This window comes from Homalodisca vitripennis, chromosome X (genome assembly GCF_021130785.1).
Source record: "Homalodisca vitripennis isolate AUS2020 chromosome X, UT_GWSS_2.1, whole genome shotgun sequence".
NCBI lineage: Eukaryota > Metazoa > Arthropoda > Insecta > Hemiptera > Cicadellidae > Homalodisca > Homalodisca vitripennis.
Genome location: NC_060215.1, coordinates 55,659,478 through 55,678,150, shown reverse-complemented (window position 1 = coordinate 55,678,150; position 18,673 = coordinate 55,659,478). Strand labels below are relative to the sequence as shown.

At 33.1% G+C, this 18,673-nt stretch overlaps 1 protein-coding gene across 17 annotated transcripts in view; it reads left to right on the top strand.

Moving 5' to 3' along the window:
- Positions 1-18,673, top strand: part of LOC124369008 (proteoglycan 4) — a 218,418-nt gene that overhangs the window by 170,851 nt on the left and 28,894 nt on the right. For 16 of the 17 annotated variants that reach the window (XM_046826629.1, XM_046826630.1, XM_046826625.1 and 13 more), the window contains 2 exons: positions 8,843-8,938; positions 16,505-16,729. In XM_046826629.1, coding sequence (XP_046682585.1) covers positions 8,843-8,938; positions 16,505-16,729 — 321 coding nt within the window. The remainder of the gene's footprint in view (positions 1-8,842; positions 8,939-16,504; positions 16,730-18,673) is intronic. The other variant, XM_046826620.1, reaches the window with a different exon arrangement.

Below are 18,673 nucleotides of genomic sequence, written 5' to 3'. Positions count from 1 at the left end.
GCATCCTTTTGTATTTACATGCAAATTTCATATAATGCCCATTAAAGCAATTATTTTAGGGCAGAATATCATTAAATTTATCAGGAACCATAATTTTAATTTAACTGATAAGTTAAGTTGATTATATTCAAAGAAAGCATTAAAAGGTTTTACATTCCTTTTTTAAAATTAGAAATTGACTAATTCATTATTTAAATGTTATTATTAACTTGTTTCATTATCTATTCCCATTATTTCCAATGAGTGGAGGCAAAATTGGGATAACTGTGACCAGAATAGCTATGGTACTATGGAGTTTGATATGCATAGAACTGAAAGAGTTCTTGAACATTTCTGAGATTAGTTAGTGCAGGACACAATGGACTTGAGTTGAAGCATTTTACCCAAAAAGGTTTAGATGTTTTTTAAAACTGTACTTGTAAAAATACTCGATGAAGTAATTACTAATTAACTCAATTGTGCTAGATTAACAATATGAAATAACAAATCACTGTACTTTGAAACTTGAATATAAGAACATTACAAGTTCTGTCTGGGCCTATGTAAATAAGCGACTGCTTATGATCATAGAAAAATTAGACCTTGAATATTCAAGGCTTTGTTCGACTCAGAACCTTTAACAGGTCTCAGTGACTCTTTGGAACATACAGTCCCATGTGACACTTAGCACGGTTCTGTCCTGCACCACCACCAGCTAATTCTGCGCAGGAGCACAGATGTGTGGTTAGATTGGAGCTGTTTCGATGTTGTTTTGTCTCATCGGGCATAACTAGCACATTCTCATCATTGTGATATAGCAAACTGTGTTACAGCAAACTGTCTAACTGCTTGCGGCTCATGCCTTGCAAAGAGTTTCATCCCAGAAAGTGAAGAAGACGGTCACCACCTGCAAGAACTATATTAAATTGAAAAATAGTTTTTTTGTTTGAATCAGTTAGTCTTACTGTACATTAGGGTTCAAACATTTATTTTAGAAGAAAGCTATCTTCTTAGGTTTAGGTTTTATTGGATTATGAAAACAAAGAATTTAATACTTAGTACAAAACGACATATTGACATTTCACAAGAAAAAGGAATAGGCGCTCTTTCAAAGCCAACTGTAAAGAAACATCCTTGAGTTTTACACCATAACAACAATGTTAAACTCCAAACATATGATAAAAAAGTTAATACTTTACTAGAAAAACGTTTGAATTTTTTTTCTGAACAGCAAATAAAAATACTGTGAAAACTAAAAAGTGTTTGGATGCATTTTAATCATATCTTTAAAATGAGACATCTTTCATCATACTATGACTAATACTAAGGGTGTAAAGTGTTCTTATAATGTTGAAATCATGATGACCACCTGTTCAGCTGGCTCTCAACTTGTGATAGATCCAGAATATGAGAGGTTTCTCAAAAACCAGTTGGTCATGCTGATATTTGATAATTTTTAGTATTCTTTTGAATGAAAGTGTTTTCCAAAAACCCTATGAATATAGGTTTTTATTAGCTGTGTTCTAGCATATTTTGAAATTCTCTGTTTATAAAACATTTTCTATAAATAATTAGCTAAAATTATTGCACAATCCAATATAAAATTTAGACACACTACACAATGTCTCATGTGTGAGGAAACTGCTGGATATTCATATTAAACAATTTTAATAAAAAATGTCTTTGTAAAAATTTTATCTGTTAAAACAGCAGCATGCAATACTGACCGAAAATATTAGAAGTGATATTATTTTTAGCTTTATATTATGTGTGGAGCAAATATCATCAAAGTAGATGTAGGCAAATACAAGTATCAAGCCACTTCAAAAAACCAAGGAGAAGACTAACGGATGTTAAGATCTGTGTCGAAAGATATGTGAAGAGATAAGAAAATCTTCATCATCCTTCAAGAAAAAAAGAAAATTAAATAAAACCCATTAAAAACGGTAAATACAAAATTAAAATAAATCATCAATACCAAATATTTAAACAAAGAATGGTTACCCTATGTGAATGTAATTAGCAGTTTATATTTTGGTTTAAAAGCTCTTCTTTTCTTTACCGTAATGAGCAATATGGGTAGATAGAGATAATAAGGATTGGTTTAACAATAACACATGAATTCTGCTCAAAAACAGAAGGCTCAAGTGTAGTTTTCAAGAGAAGTTGGTAATTAATTTCTACCAACATTTAAAATGGATACTATAGTTTGTGTTTTTTGAATAAACATGAATATATTTTGTAAGTAAAGTGACAAAGTGTTAGAAGAAGGATAGTTAAGCAAACGAGTGACAACAAACGGTTGGTACGTACGGTAAACACATTTCCATGCTTCTGGTCATCTGCTCTGCTCTGCCATGCTGTCAGTGTAGTGCCAATGACATATCCATACATCTGCATGAAGCACGTTTCATGACAGTCAAGTTTACTCAGATATTCTTGCACATCGTTATACAATAACTGTTAATCATGTCATCTTGTGTAATGTTTGTTGTATAGCAATTGGAACTTTGATGTTTTAATCTTTAAATAATTATTTTCTCAAATAGAAATTGTAGTCTGTCTATACAGACCCAGATAATAATTAACACACAATAGATATAACAATTAATATACTATAGATATTGCTGCTAGGAGATTATTCCAATGATATAAAAAACTATAAATTCAGTGTTCGAACGTCTGGAAATGGCTGAATAATTCTTTCACAGAAATTGTTAGTAAACATGAAACTACATAGACCAAAACGGAACTAAAAAATTCTTAAAACATTTTTACTATTAACTTTTAGAACAGATGCTTTTGGATAATAAATATTTTTTATCATCTGGCCATTCCTAATGTTTCAATATACACTGGCTAAAGAACTGTAGATATCCTGAAGAATGTTTAGCACAGTCATAAGAAGTTGTTGAATCAATTTTCACTTGGCATTGAAAATACTTACTAGGAATCTCAGTTGTTATCTATAAACATTTTCTCCATCTATATGTGTATTTTTTGGAGCTAACTATTTAAAAATATGGCAAAGCAAAGAGATTATGTTTTAGTGTTTTGAGACACCTTCAATCTAGTAATGTAATTATTCAATATTTCATATCACATTTACTGACTGTTCACAGCATATTTGTATACGGATGAATTACTGTTCGTGAATAGCTACGCTGTCTTATTTCTGTTCCACATGCATTCTGGACATCTTCGGTCACCTTATCATTGATTCTTAAACATCCAGTGAAACTTTTTCAGTATTATAACTGTTTCTAGCTAGTGCGTGAAACGTTGGTAGGCTTACATCCACAATTCAATTGCTATAGATGGATCTTTGAAGAGTCTGGATACAGCTCAAATATTAATGTGATGTTTAATTTGTAAAAATACCCTTATGTGAACTGAAAAGTATTATGGGCATATCAATGACTCTTAGACATGTCAAGTAAGAAGGAAATGAGAGACAGACATTTTTTAAAACAGTTTAAATTTTTGTTTATCAACAAATTTGATTACTTTTAAAAACTCTAATATGCCCGGTTTACTTCTTATTAGCAAACCACAAAGAAAAATTACCTTCTGGGTACTGAGGTTACTGAGATAAAAAAATGACTTAACAAAATACACATTTTTAAGATTAAAAAATTTTTTCAAAATTTTAATTTTTAAAGATTCTGAACTTGACCATGTTAATCACAGTAAGATTGAAACAATTTTTTGATGAAAATCCCCCGAAAGGACATTTTTATCAACAAAGATACAGAAACAATTAAATCAAATATAAGTGACAGGCAGATATAATTAAAAAACAAGTGAACAATTTTGAATGTTAAAAAAGGCAGCTGGTGTAGAGTTTCATATTCAACATAGTTGAGTATTAAAAAATAAAAACCATAAGAAAGTGGAAGATATTTCAATAATGAGAACATTTTACAACTGCATATCCACTAGTAAAGAAACTGATGCTAACTGTGGTGTACCAACAAACGTCAGGTTGACTTTGATACTAAGAACTGTACACTAAAATAACAGTACCACCGTGGGGAGTATAAGATATGTTGTCATGTAAGCTTGCTGGATTATTCAACTGATGTGCTAGGACGGACTTCTGAATTGTATATTGCTGTATTGTTGGAACCACAGTTTTTCCTGTCGTAATTGTGATGCTGTCATGTATGATTTCCATACAAAATATTTCTATAGCATAACTTAATGTATATTGTTACAAATAACAATTAAATTTATTAAGATAACACATTTTAAATTGAACACTAAGACTATATGATAGGAGGATTTTCAAACCTAGCCTACAGTTTTTTAATTCCTATTAATTTATTCATAATAGTTAAATTGTGTATAATAATCCAAGAAGCATAGACGTTATAGTGAAAAGAATTTGATTCAACATTTCCTACAATAATTCTGATTCAATACCTACGTAAACTATATTAAATTGTAAGCAAATGTTTGTATTTTAATTTCACCTACGTCATCAGTTACAACTATTGCTCTTCCTGTTGTTTAATTTAAGATTTGAATCCTTCAAGAAACAACATCATATTTCTTTGAGATTTGTTTTCATCAATAGTCAAACTCCCGTTGTCTGACCATTTGAGTTATGTATATATTGGTTGAACATATTTTCTATAAACTTATAAAAGTTCAATGTATTTTATATAATAAAAACACAGTAAACAAAGGCAAGTGAATGTAGTAGACTTTCTTATTCGCTATGTTTGTATTCACAAACAGGATTGAATACTTTGGTTCGGTCTAACTGATAGGTTATGAAACATTAGTATACAGTGGCGTCGGGCCGGGGGGGCACGGGGGGGCACATGCCCCCCCCAACATTATGCAAAAAAAGAAAAAAATAATATAAATTATCTTTAAATTACGTATATGTATACACTAAAAGTTACGAATGAATAACTAATATAGATCCCCCGTTAGTTCTATTTTTCTGTATGCATCTAATTTGATTCTGTGTGTGTAAAGTATGCGCGTGTTACAACTAAATTTACAAGTGCCGGTGAGCCGACTCTGGCCGGTTGCGCCCGAGCCTGGAGCAGCCGATCGAATGCACCCGAGCCCAGCCGACGCCGGCCGAGGGCCTCCGAGCATTGACGAACGCCTGGCGGAGGGATATCATACCAGCTCAGTTGCGCGTGTGTTGTGTTGTGTAGGTGTCGCCACACGTTTTATTCGTTCAATAAGCTTATTGTTACTAGCTGAGCTGCTATTGTTTTGTGTAATTTTTGCGGATGTTCGTTTTGTTACATCAAGTCTAAGAAACAGTCCTCTGTACTAACATTCTTTAAAAAACTTGGAAATTCAAGTGAAAGTGTAAATGAAGATAGACATTTAGCGGGAAGTAGCACTGGAGGTAGCGTTGGTGATGAATCGCCATCTTGTTTACGCCCAGATCGTGATGCTACAATTCCAGGGCGAAAGTAGAGATCCTTCATTGGGAGTACAAAGTGCAGATATTGCAAAAGGAGCATTTCAGCCTGTTTGATTGTTTTAAGGTAAGCAAGATTCAATCCAAATCGAGGCAGTTCAAAGAATCCTGGTACAGTGAATTTAATTGGGTCGAATATAGCCCCATTAAAGACGCTGCATTTTGTTACCCATGGCCGACTATTTTGTCAACATAAGTCTGGTCTCGGGGAGGAGTCATTCACTAAACTGGGCATGAACAATTGGAAGAAAGCTTTGGAAAAATTCAGGAAACATGAGAATAGTGAAATGCATCAAAAATCCTAAACAGTTTCTCAATGAGTATAGAAAAGCAGGAAGCACGGTAGCAGATTCGTTGTCCTCGGCACATACTAAAATGGTTGAGATGAATAGAGGTATTTAAAATTCATAATTGAAAAACATCCTATTCCTTGGAAAACAGAATCTTGCCCTTAAGAGGACATGATGAGAAGTACTGCTTCATTTAACAGGGGGAACTTTATAGAACTGCTACACTGAGATCTACTCAAATGGAGGAAGGAATCCAAACATTAATGAAATCCCCAGTCCATTCATACAAAAGTGCCCAGGTAACAAAATGAGATAATAGATTGCATAAAAAGTGAAATGCTTCAACAAATTGTCCAAGAGGTGAGTGAGGCTTTGGCCTACTCAATTATTTGTGATGAAACTACGGATATTTCAACCCGTGAACATCTTAGCATTTGCATTCGATACATTACTAAAATAGATGGACACATTAAAATCAATGAAAGGTTTTTTGGGCTTCGTTGATGTGTCAGACACTACTGGTGAAAATTTACATCACACTATTAAACAGTATCTGCAGCAGTTGGGTATAAGCTTAAATAAAATGCACGGCCAGGCATATGATGGAGCTAGTAACATGAGCGGCAAATTCAAAGGTGTTGCCTCAAGGTTTCCAAGAAGAAGAGCCTAAAGCTTTGTACACACACTGCCATGCCCACTTGCTTGATCTGGCTGTTCAGAGATTTTGTGAAGAAATAAGACAGCTTCGGAATTGCTTATCCATAGTAAATCACCTGTATAACTTAATTAATGCATCAGCTAACAGGTTTTCAATATTTGAATCAATATGTAAGCAAAGCGGAGAAACAAAAATGAAAAGACTGGTGAGCTTGTCTCGAACTAGATGGACAGTTCGACACAAAGCAATCCATGTAATTCTAGAGCAGCTCCCTGAAGTGTACGAAACTTTGGAAGTTATTGCAAACGATGTATCAAATCGTAAAATTGCAGCCGAAGCTGATGGTCTAGCCAAACAAATCAGCACATTTGAATTTGTATTCAGTTTAAAACTATTGCACAGCGTTTTGAGTCAGACTGATATACTCTCCAAAGAACTGCAGAGTGAATCTCTTGACATTTCTAAGGTTTTTGCAAAAGTTGAATCAGTCATTGACTGTTTAAAACTGGACAGAAATGATGATGGCTTTATTCAGATGTGGAATGAGTCAGAAGAACAGTGTAACAAATATGGTATGAAAGGTTTGTCAGTTGAAAAGGCCTTCACTACCACGCAAACGGAAGATTCCGAAAAAACTTGAAGCTAGTAGTAGCTCTTCAGATTGCTGCATTTCATCAATCACCTGAACCTGAACCTGAACAGATGTTCAAGACTGGCATTTTACTTTGCTGCTTTAGACACAGTAATTGTAAACCTGCAATCTCGTTTTTCCAAGAACGATTATGATAAAATCAACTGCATTGCCCAGTTACTATTTAATTGGACCGAAATTTGACAACAACGCTGTTATGGCAATCCAAAAGTTTTATAACTTGTCTTTAAGTTTCTCCTGTACATCTTAAGTTTTTTCACTGTTATGCAAAGAACAATTTTGTCAAAACAGACAAAGCAACCACAAGAATAACGTTCCAAGAGTTGGCTGATTTTTTTATTGAGAATGATCTTCAAGCCAGTGCACCAGATGTTTGGCAGCTACTAGAAATATCACTTTCGTGGCCTATCACAACAGCAAGCGCAGAAAGATCGTTTTCTACACTAACGAAGGCTAAAGACATTTCTTCGAAGCACCATGACAGAAGACCGCTTAAGTGGGCTTGCCCTGATGTCTATTGAGCAAGAATTGACGTCTGAATACATGAAAGATAAAAAACTAGATCTGTTAGTTGACAGATTTTCAAATCTAGCCGATAGGAGGCTAATGCTTCATTAGAAGTAACGAACATTGGTTCGTTGAAAACCATTACTGTAGTTCTGTTCACCTTAAAACTTTGTCTTGTACACAAATTTGTTTTTGTGTTATAAATGTCCTTGCAGTTATGTCCTAGAATAGAATAAACTTGTATAATTTGAAATTGAGTCTTTTTACAATCCATCAATATAGTAAAAATTGATTAAAACCAATGTTTAACAAAAATACACATATACTTTACTTTAGTTCTTAAGTGGTAGTTTTCAAAAAAGTTTCCACGGGACCACCACCCCCCCCCCCCCCCCCCGGAGACCCCGTGCCCCCCCAAATTTATTAGGTCACGCTACGCCTATGTTAGTATACAAAATAGTAACTTGAAGAGTCTTAGCATATAACCTATAAGTTATATTTGTACAATTATTCCTAAAATAAAAACAGAGATTATTATTGTTCTTATCACATATTCTGCCAGCACTCTTTGATCAATGTATTTTGTATCAGTCCCAAGACTATGTTTTATTAGCCCTTTTAAACATTGTTGGTCTTTGTTAACACAACATTTTAAATAATTTAAAATTATTAATCAGTGTGAGAGATTGAAAATTATTTTCAGGTAATTTTTGTAAGAACCCTGATTTGTTATATTACAAATGCTACTGATGCAGGACAATGTATCACCAGATCACAATATTTAGTAGCATGCCATTAACTGTTTCAATGTCAGTGAAAAATCAAAGGACACCAACAACTTGACATAGTTTAGATGTTGATCGCTTGTATGCATTTTATAGACTCCTGTACGTTGCGTTGCCAGTATGTTAGCTGTTGTAGCGGTTGCTTCCTTCCTTTTTTTAGTGCCTTGTTTGTTGTAGCATTTACAATATATACCAATGAGTTTTTATTCTTCTTTAAGTTTTTTGCCAGTACATATGGGAATGAACCATACTCTATTATTTCAATAAGGGTTGGTATTTATGATTTCATTGATTATTGTATTTCAATTAACATTCTCAAAAATCATTTACTTTTGAAACTATTTGTAAAATTAATAAAAACTATACATTCAGAATAAAACTTAATAAAAGATCATAAATTCTAATCCTTTAATTGTTTACCATAGTTTTTATGTATGAATTTTTTTATGTCATAGATGGTAGCAAACTTGTTTAAGAGTTTAGTGTTTTAGCTTATTCTCTTTGTCTGTCTCTCTTTAGCAACCTTATCCACCACTGCTCCCTCTCGAACTAAAAGTAACTCAGGTAGCCGAAGAACTCCCAAAGAGGTGGCCATGAAGCCTGACGACAAAACCAGTGAGTATCTTCTGCTTCCGATCTCGTTGTGAGTGAAAAGAAGTGTTTGTATTTCCAGGGCAATCCAGACCCAGCATTGTCGTACTGTGTCGCATGTTTGTTATTACATGATATACCTTATATGTCATACACTCTCTCATCGCTTGCGGTAAATCGTCTGAGGCACAGGTAGGCTTTTCTTGTAGCATTAAACATTTAATATTAGCTATCAGCAGAAAAAATATGTTAAGTATAAATTATAATTTAATTTTAAAATTAAGTATGTGCCATACTTTAGTATAACAGTTAAGAAGTAACTTGAAATATTAAGAAAAAGGTAAGTGTTATTGCCACTTATACTTTAGATCACATAAGCTATTTTTTACGATTTATTTGCCAGTAGTATTACTATACCTACATGGAGAATGTAGGGCTAGTTGTACAATCACAGTAACATATTAGTTATTTAGTTCATATTAGTTATAGATAGCTTGGAATCACTGCTTGGCTTCTTTGTTTTGAAATCTGCTTCTAACACTTGTAGTATTAAAATAAACAAAAGTGATGAACCATTGAGGTTTCTCCAAAACACATGAAAAGTTAATCAAAAGCAGTAATAAAAGTGATAAGGAAGATCTTAAACAATTAAAGTTAGAATGGACTAAAGAACATATTAGTTTTAATATTTCTCTGTGTAAATATTAGGAAAAGAATGTGTTTGTGAATTTATCCAACTGTTTAATTGAGTTGCCGGTTTAACAGAACCACCAGATTATAGTATGTGATTAGTTTGGAAAACTGTTCACTTGATAATAATGTTATATATGAATCCATATGTATGTATCATGTAAAAAGTATCAAAACACCTCAGTAACTTTTATATAATTTAACTAATCAATGTGAAATGCTACATATCAATGTGGTTACTGAGAAAATATTTATTCAACTTAGTCAGTAATGGACTAAGATAAAAAAAACTGTGACAGGGGGACTTTTTAATATCCAGGAGTAATAATTATGTCCTTAAATCAAAGCCAGCTAAGTTCAAACCATAAATGATTTTCTCTCACTCTTTTACTCCTCCCCTAGCTGGAAATAATCATTCCCATTTTAAATCGGTTCTCTTTAGAAATCTGAAGTGATAACCATAGTGTAAGAATTAATCACACAAAATAATTGATTCCACACATGTACAATGTATAATTTTGTTCTTGTCTTTGATCTGAAAGTTTTATCAGTGGCCTAATTTTTTTACAATTTTTTTAAGTTTGTGTATATATAAAACCACAAATTGTAAAATGGTACATTGTGTATTCAACAAGTGGTTAGTCATTTACAACAAATCCACAACGGCAAGATACCAGCCACCAGTCGTTTTTGCAGCCATCTTCTTAAGCATATTTTATATGACAGAAATGAGATTTAAATAGATTATAATATTCTATGTTTGAGGTTTGTTTTTGCCGATGGAAGGGTTGTGAAGGAAACAGGATTTTTTGTATGTGAGATTCATTGGGATGTTTCAGTGTAATTTTGAGTGTGGTTTATTGAATTGGTGATTTTGCTGTTCCGTTTTACATGAGAATTTTATTTTAGACATAACTTTACCTTCATTACTGTGTTCAAAATTTATTTCTCAAAAAATGTTGTCATTTGTTTCATAACATCTGTTTATAAATTGTTCAGTACCATATGATTCCTTTGTGAATGTTGTTTATACTATTTCTGTATTCCAACTAGTCACTAATATTTTTGTTTTTACGTGTTATAGAGTTTTTATTTTGACAAACTATATCAGCATTTAAATTGTAAGTTGTACTATTTATTGATATTTGTCATGATGTGATTGAGTTCACTTATGTGTGATATAGTTTGAATGCAAATGTGTTTTTAATGCAATATACTCTATAAGTTCCCAGAGCTTTAGAGCTAGTACCATTATATCTGAGGCACACCCTGTGTTGAACTGGATGTTCTTCCAGAATTACCATCCTTGACATTATTTCCGTATCAAAGGCTATCACGGCCTGTCATAGACTAGTAATAGCTGGAATAAGGAGAGGATCTAAATTACATGAAGATCATTATACAATTATCATTAAGTTTCTTTCTAAAATTGTCTTTCTGAAGTTCCTTTGACAAGACTGGAACTTTGTGTTTCTCCTAAGTTAAGAAAGGATCTGTGAAGAAGTAGGAGGGGTAAGCTACAATATCATTGTGATAGAACAACTACTGATTAAGACAATCAATGCTGTATTCATAGACACTTTTGAGGAGAGAATTGCAACAGTTTTCTGGCCGTCTACCCAAAAAGAAAATGAAGACTTCTGATGAGAATAGTTGCAGGTTTTAATCTCTTCAAAACTAACTTAGTGTAGGTGTGGATTGGTAAAGCTTTTCCTAAGCGCTTAGATTTGAAGCAGACCCTAGAAAAGTAGTGGATTTACTATAGTCTGCAACTGAAGGGCATTATAGTTTAGGGAACACCAAAAACCCTAGTCACAGAGGTATTGGTTACAAGCCAACTTTTCTTAGGAAAAAACAAATAATGCAAATTGAACATGTTTTCCCTTACTAAACCATAAACTGTTCATCCTATGACATGGCCTCTAATTAGGAATTCTATGAAATATTCTGAATCTTAAACAGTTTTGCACACATATTCGTAATGGGAAGTCAGACCTTGTATGATGTGCTCTAGATTATTCATAGGTAAATTAAATCAGATTATAATAGAACTAGTATTGCTCATACTCTAACCTGGCAAAAGATTTATTTTATCTGATAACGAATGTGCACAGTATGCTATGCATAATGACAACCACATGTAAACGAGCATAAATACTGGTGACAGGCAACTGGTTAGTAAAAGCATGCCAAACTTTTGATGCACCGCTGTAAAAAACTACCACCATACAGAACTAGGATTTATTCAACAACACTATCAAGCCAATGGCACAGTGTAGCAGGTACAATGGTGATCACAAGATAACCAGATCAAGCAATGTCGAGCGTGGTTGCTGCTAGGATGGGTGACCGCTGAGCGATCCTGTCCTTGCAAGCAGCCCGCCTGCCCGGCCATTGGTGGTGGTTCGGAAGTCTCCTTTAAGCCATAAGACATCTTTACTTTACTATCAGGATAAAAGAAAAACTTCAAAACATCTCCTTTACATATCATAAAACATGAAATGAAAAAATCTTTATTTAGAGAGGCAAAATGTACAGCAACATAGCCCTTTCTTATGATTAACCTGTATAAACGACAACTAAATATACTCCAATTACATTTAGATTACGTACATACATAAAACAATATACCATATAACAAAGTTAAGAAAATATATGAATTGAACATTTTAGTGAAATAAATTAACTGATACAAGTTTCTTCATTACATTATAACTCTTTGTTCATATACCCAATCACATTGTAATTTACCCAGATTGACTGTAGAATTAATGGAAGTTAGGCTATGAATTGAATTTTATTTCTAGATAGTGGAACCAGCATTTAGCAGCAAGACAAAAGTTTTTGAGGAGATATTGCTAACTCTTAATCAACAGTTGAACAGTATAACGTCTCTAACTAATTTGTGGAAGCAAAGTGCTATAGATGTTGTTCCATCTCTACTGATTTTTTGTAGAGATTAATGCAGGGCTTTATCTTTACTAGAGAGTATAAGGAGTGAATAACCTCAAGTGAGAGGGCCAGGTGATTCACAAACCATGAATGTCCCTTGATTATGAACCCAAACTTACTCCCACTCATATGGGGCATCTAGGGAACAAGAGCTCTTATTAGTAAGTGATTGAAGAAACAATTTTCCTCCCAGAGTACATAAGTGCTTCCTTGGAGGTGAAGGGATCTCCTAGAGTACTCTGTGCTTCAGCTTTCAGAAATAATTTCCAAAGCCACTCTTACTATGGGAATTTCACATATATTTTATTCAGTATGTGGAGCAGCTTGTTCAGTCATACATTTTCCCAGAGCCCATTTGTGCTCTTAATGCTTAAGTAATCCCATGAGTGGAGGTAAGTTGCACCAGCAGGATGTATAAAAAAATACAGAAAATAAACTATTATGTTAAATACAGGTCTTTAAGTCATTAGAGTGCCTTGTCCCCAGATTGAATAAACAACAGACTATGACAATGTTTGTGGCAAGTTGAACATGTGAACTGGGATTTTAATTGGTCAAGATTGAGATTTTCCAAACATGGCTTAGTTTTATAAATTTAGGGGAGGAGTTGTCTGCTCTATAGCTTAATAGAGCTCATATAATTATACAGACCAGCATCTTCAGTGTGCGAGCATTTGTTATTGAAGATGATGATGCGTTGTACATCAAGTAGAGCATGAGGTTCACTAATGCGTAGCCTTGATTCTCTTAGACGCTATGTCATTTTGGCAAAGGAAAGTGGTGATCAAAAGGTCGACTCTTAAGCAGTATTACATTCAAGAGCATGTGATACAAGTTGACAAAGATTAGATCCTTTTTTAAGTGTGCCTGGATTTTTGGCTAATGATTTTGGCTGACCATGATTTGGTTTTGGTACAGCGCTATAATTTGAGGTTGGATTTCTGATAATGATCACCAAGTCATAAGTCACGATGTAATTAGCAGAAGGGGTTCACCACTGAGTGTGGAGAGAAAATACTATATTTTTTATACATTTGAGAGAATACCTGAGTGATATAAAATGCTGAGTACAACTTTATGTACAATGCTCATTCTGTAAGTTCGTCTTCAAAGTTTTGTGAAGCTTCAGGGAGTTGATCTTGAGTGGCCACAGTTAAAGTGCTTTACTTCGCAAAACAGCAAGTAATAAGAACAAGGGTTAAAATAATTGTTTAAGAGGCTCAGCTAATCTTGTGACATGCACAAACAACTCGTTTACACTATTCTTGCCTTGAAATAAAGTTACTTTATATACATTATCTATTCGTTCAATAGCATGGACCAAATCCAGTTCAAACTTATCCCACTTCTTCTTTATTTCTCAGTGAGATCATTCATCATAGTACAAACTTGTATGGGAATGAGGAAAATCTCACTATCGGCTAGGACATTAACCATGGTTCAAATGGCAGTCAATTGAGTTTTCATGACTGCAGTATTAACCATTTATAAATAGTTTGATTGTTGTATTTGCCATAGAGGATTGTGACAACAAAATAGAGGTAAACAGTAAGAATTAAATACACAGTTTTAGAATTCAACATAAACATGGGAAGAGTGAGATTAACATCAAATAAAAATCGATTTTCATTAGTTATATGATAATGACCACCATTGTGTTATCTGATGAAACAACAGTTATCTATTTAGTTGCCACCTAATTTTAGGAAAGGAGAAAAGTTAATGCTGCAAGTAGAGGTTTATATTTGACAATTATAAATATATGTTAAAGCCAAACAAATAATTAAAATTTTAAAGGGAAGTGGGATTTCAGTAAAATGTGGATTGATTTATGGAGTATGTTTTACAATAAACTATTCTAGAGCAAAACTTTTTTATTTATTGAGGAGTTTGACAATTACATATTGAGCAGGTGATATACAGTCAAACAGTTTTTGTAAAATAAATTACGTTTATCTTGAGTAAAGATCTGTGTGTAACATAATGTGACTGCAAAATCTAGAGATGTAACATGAAGCTGGCTCAACTTCAGCTGGGCCTCTGATAAGATATTACTTAGGACTTTGAAATTTTCAGCTCTGCCATTGTCAAAGCTAGACTGACACAAATCAATTATGTTCACTTCCTGAAGGCAATCAAGATCTTATGGACATGCCTGACTGACCCTGGAGTGAAGCTAATAGGTTGGGAATTGGCTGGGTTGGCAATAGATGACAACGGAATATGACGGTTACAACGGAAGGTGTTTTTACTCTACATTAAGCACAGGACAAGTAAACATATGGTCTTTAAGTAAAAAATGTTACTTGCAGCTAATGTATAGCTGATAGAAGATAAATGACATCGTTTGGCTCCAAAAAATTACATTTTTGAAGAGTGTTATAAGTTTGAAGAGTTTCACCACCTATACCAACAAATGCGAGGGTGTCAAGAGATGTTTCAAAATTACACGAGGATGTCAATTGGGATCTTTGACGACATTGTTGGAGTCTTTTAAAAGTGATTTTAAAAAGAAGAAAATAAACTTCCTGTGTCCAATTTCAGTTTAAGGACGATTAATTCTCACTTTAAAGTTAGTTTCAGTTTTATGTTATTTCAGTTAAATCATTTTTTTAAATATTCTAGTTAGGTGAATTCTAAGGAACTGAGGCTTAATAGGCTGCTAAAATATTACCTATACCATTATAAAAATCAGTTTCATAATATTCAGACATTTGCTAGGAAATTAGAGTAAATTTGATATTGCACTGTGGTATATATAACTAAATAAATCGATGTATATACATAACTATTTCACAGTGTAAAGCTACTCAAAAGTAATGTAGAAATCACAATCAAATATAAATGTAAAATTAAATACTAACTCTATATTGCATTAATGTCTCCACTGAAGTCCACAAATGATCACTCAACTTATTGTAATAATGTATGTGGTTCAGATTCAATACAGTAGGATGCATTTGAACCTCTAAAATTATTGACACACTAATGTCTTACCCTGTGTTTGTGATGAATATTCATGAACTTGATAAAGGAATTTTCTTTAATAAAGGAATTGATCATCAGCTCCACTAGTTTTGGTGAAGATCAAAATGGGAGAGAAGTGGAGGGTTTAAAATATCTTATGATTATTTAGTCACTGGTCATATTTTTATTTTATACACATAAATTCAACCATCTACCATGTAAATAATTCTTGTATTGGTATAAGAAAATGAGACACAAAGACTGAAAACTGTCAGCATTTTCAGTTTCTTGTACAGAAGATTCCTACCAAATACAGATTTTGCCCCCTTCCCTTAGAGTCACCAACTCTGAACTGACATCCATATTTCTTTTTCGTTTTTTTTCACTCAGGCACTAAGACATACAGTTGTCTAAAACTAGTTGTCAAATGTATAAAGCAAATAAAAAAAACTATAAAAAAGTTGTAATTTGTTTATTTTAATAAATGGAGTATTATTTGAAAATACAGATTTGAATACGAAAAAAACATTTGTTGCTATGTACATCAATAGCTTTGTTTCTGTTTATGTAATACAGCACTTGCAAGCCAAATGAAAAACTGCATAGTTAAAAAACTCACATGATTAACAAAATCAGAGATCTATCACCATATGCCAACTATCCCCACACACAAGCTTTAAATGTATATTGTCTTGATAACTATGTGTAAACAATATGGTGACATCATTGAATACATGAATGCCATTGGAGTTTAGGTAGAAGTCTAGTAGACTATTAAATTATTTTATCTCTATGTAAGTATAACAATTTTATCATCATAAACAAAGCAAACTTCAGATTTGGCTATGCTGAGCTTTAGCTCTTTTAGCCCCCTTGTAATTATAGTACGAGCCTTACATGAATTAATTTTTATTTAAAAAGCAACACTGATTTAGCATCTCTGTGTAATATAGAATTACGTAATATTTGATGTGTTTTTAGAAGAAAACGCTGGTGAAACAGAGAATGTAGATGGTGTGACCGAGCCAGAAGAGCCTACCGAGCCAGAACCAGTTATTGATGTTGAACCGGTTGTTAAGTCTCCGCCCGAACCGACCAGAGTCAAGTCACCAGAGCAGATCCTCATGCGTTCTCCCGAGCCAGTCAACTGGACAGTTCCTCTTGACACAGGAAAAACATTTACTGTCACACAAAATGTTCATGAAGGTATGTAGTTATGCAGTTAAGTTTAATCATCTCTTTACCTGTATTTGGATTTTATTGTTTAGATTACTAAACCAACTAAGAACTCATCTAGAAAATGTTTTTCTTGTACAGCTGATGAACTTTGCCTGTTAATTTTAGTTTGCAATAGTTCTTGGAGTAGCTCAATTTGTAGTGATATAGTTTTATTGATAATTTTGTATTTACTGTATTTATTGTAACAGTTTATTCATTGTGAGAAAAAACTTTTCAGTCAGACGTCTTTACAAGTAGAAACCATTATTTGAGTGTTCTGTTATGTCCCTCATTCTCTTAAGAATTGAGGAAGAGAGATTGTAACTCAAAAGTAACCAAATTCTTTGGATGTTTAATTCTTTAGGATTTAACTGTTTGAGACAGATAGTTAAGTAAAATAACTAGAAGGATTACAATTACATTATCCCTGATAGAGGGAATCAATTCTAACAATTGCTGTTAATCAGGACCAATTTAAGTAAATATATCGATCAAATCTGAGATTTTGATAACATACCACTGCTTTTTACATTTCTATCCACCCCTTCATCATCCTAAATATACAAAATTTCAACAAAAACAAATATTTCATGAGATATTGCTTCAAACTTTAAAATGCATTTATTGTTTACACACTATCCAAGCCAGACAAAACAAGTGAGATTTTCAATTGGATTACATTTATCTTAACAACACTTAACCTAAATGATGTTTTGAATTGATTAATACTATAAATACATATAACCATTTAAAAAATATTGATTCTTAAAATTGGTTTGTTGCCTTTCATGCTATAACCCAGAATACTACGAGCCACTGAAAGACTAAAACAAGCTGACCATAGCATATTATCAATTATCTAATTAAGCTCTATTAATGTTGTGCAAAATTGTAATTTGAAAATGGTTTAGACATTATTTTGTACACCATGTTTCTAATGTAATATTGACTTCATACTAACATCCACAAAGTAAACTGATTTTACACATGATTTAACCCTTTTCTTGAAAATCTATATAAGTATCCAGTTGTGATTTCCCCAGCATCAAGTTGAAATTTATCACTTGGGGTTTAGTTTGGTTTTAGGCCATTCACTTAAAACTGATTAAGTGATTGAATTTGATCAGTTTTACGATTAATAGTTTGTATCTAATTCCCATCACTCCTCCAATATTTAAATAACTACAATAAAAATCTGAAATTTGCATTCACCTTTTATATTGCTCCCACAGTTTACTTGTGCATCTTTTTTTAATACCACTTCAATTTGATCAATATTAGCTGCATATATGCTGGATTTATCTACAACTTTATCCTGTGCACACCTTGTCATCTATGTAGTAGTAATAACTAGTTTGTTGCATATAATCTCTTTATTCAAAATTTTATTGTAATATTTAAAATAGACAAATTTAATCTGTATATATAAAGAAATGCTAAACACATTTGCTGCATTTTAAAATTTGGTAATCTCTCTCATATTGTGACTTGATTCACTCGTGACTCATAAAGATGCATTAATTTCAGTGCGATATGGTTCACCGACTCATGAAGTTGGTGGATTTTATCATTTGATATTTTAGTGAAGGTCAGCACTAGAGCGCTCTAGGTAAATTTGGTGGAACTACAAGATTGTGTTGTCAGAGACTGCCGTGTACGGTGTTTACTTTTAACTGTCATGAGCCACCCCACTCATGCAGCACACTATTTATATTCAGTTAGTTGTGAGGAAATAAACTTTATAAAAGCTCTAATACATGACAAATGTAAAGATCTACTGTGTAGCTTGCAAACAAACAACAAAACGCAGCAGACAAAGACAGCAGCAGAAATCGCCGATACAACTGCACATGTCTTTCATGGGTGACTCAAGCCACATATGACAAATATCTGTAAGCAAAATAAGTCATGTGCAGCATGAGCCATCTGTGA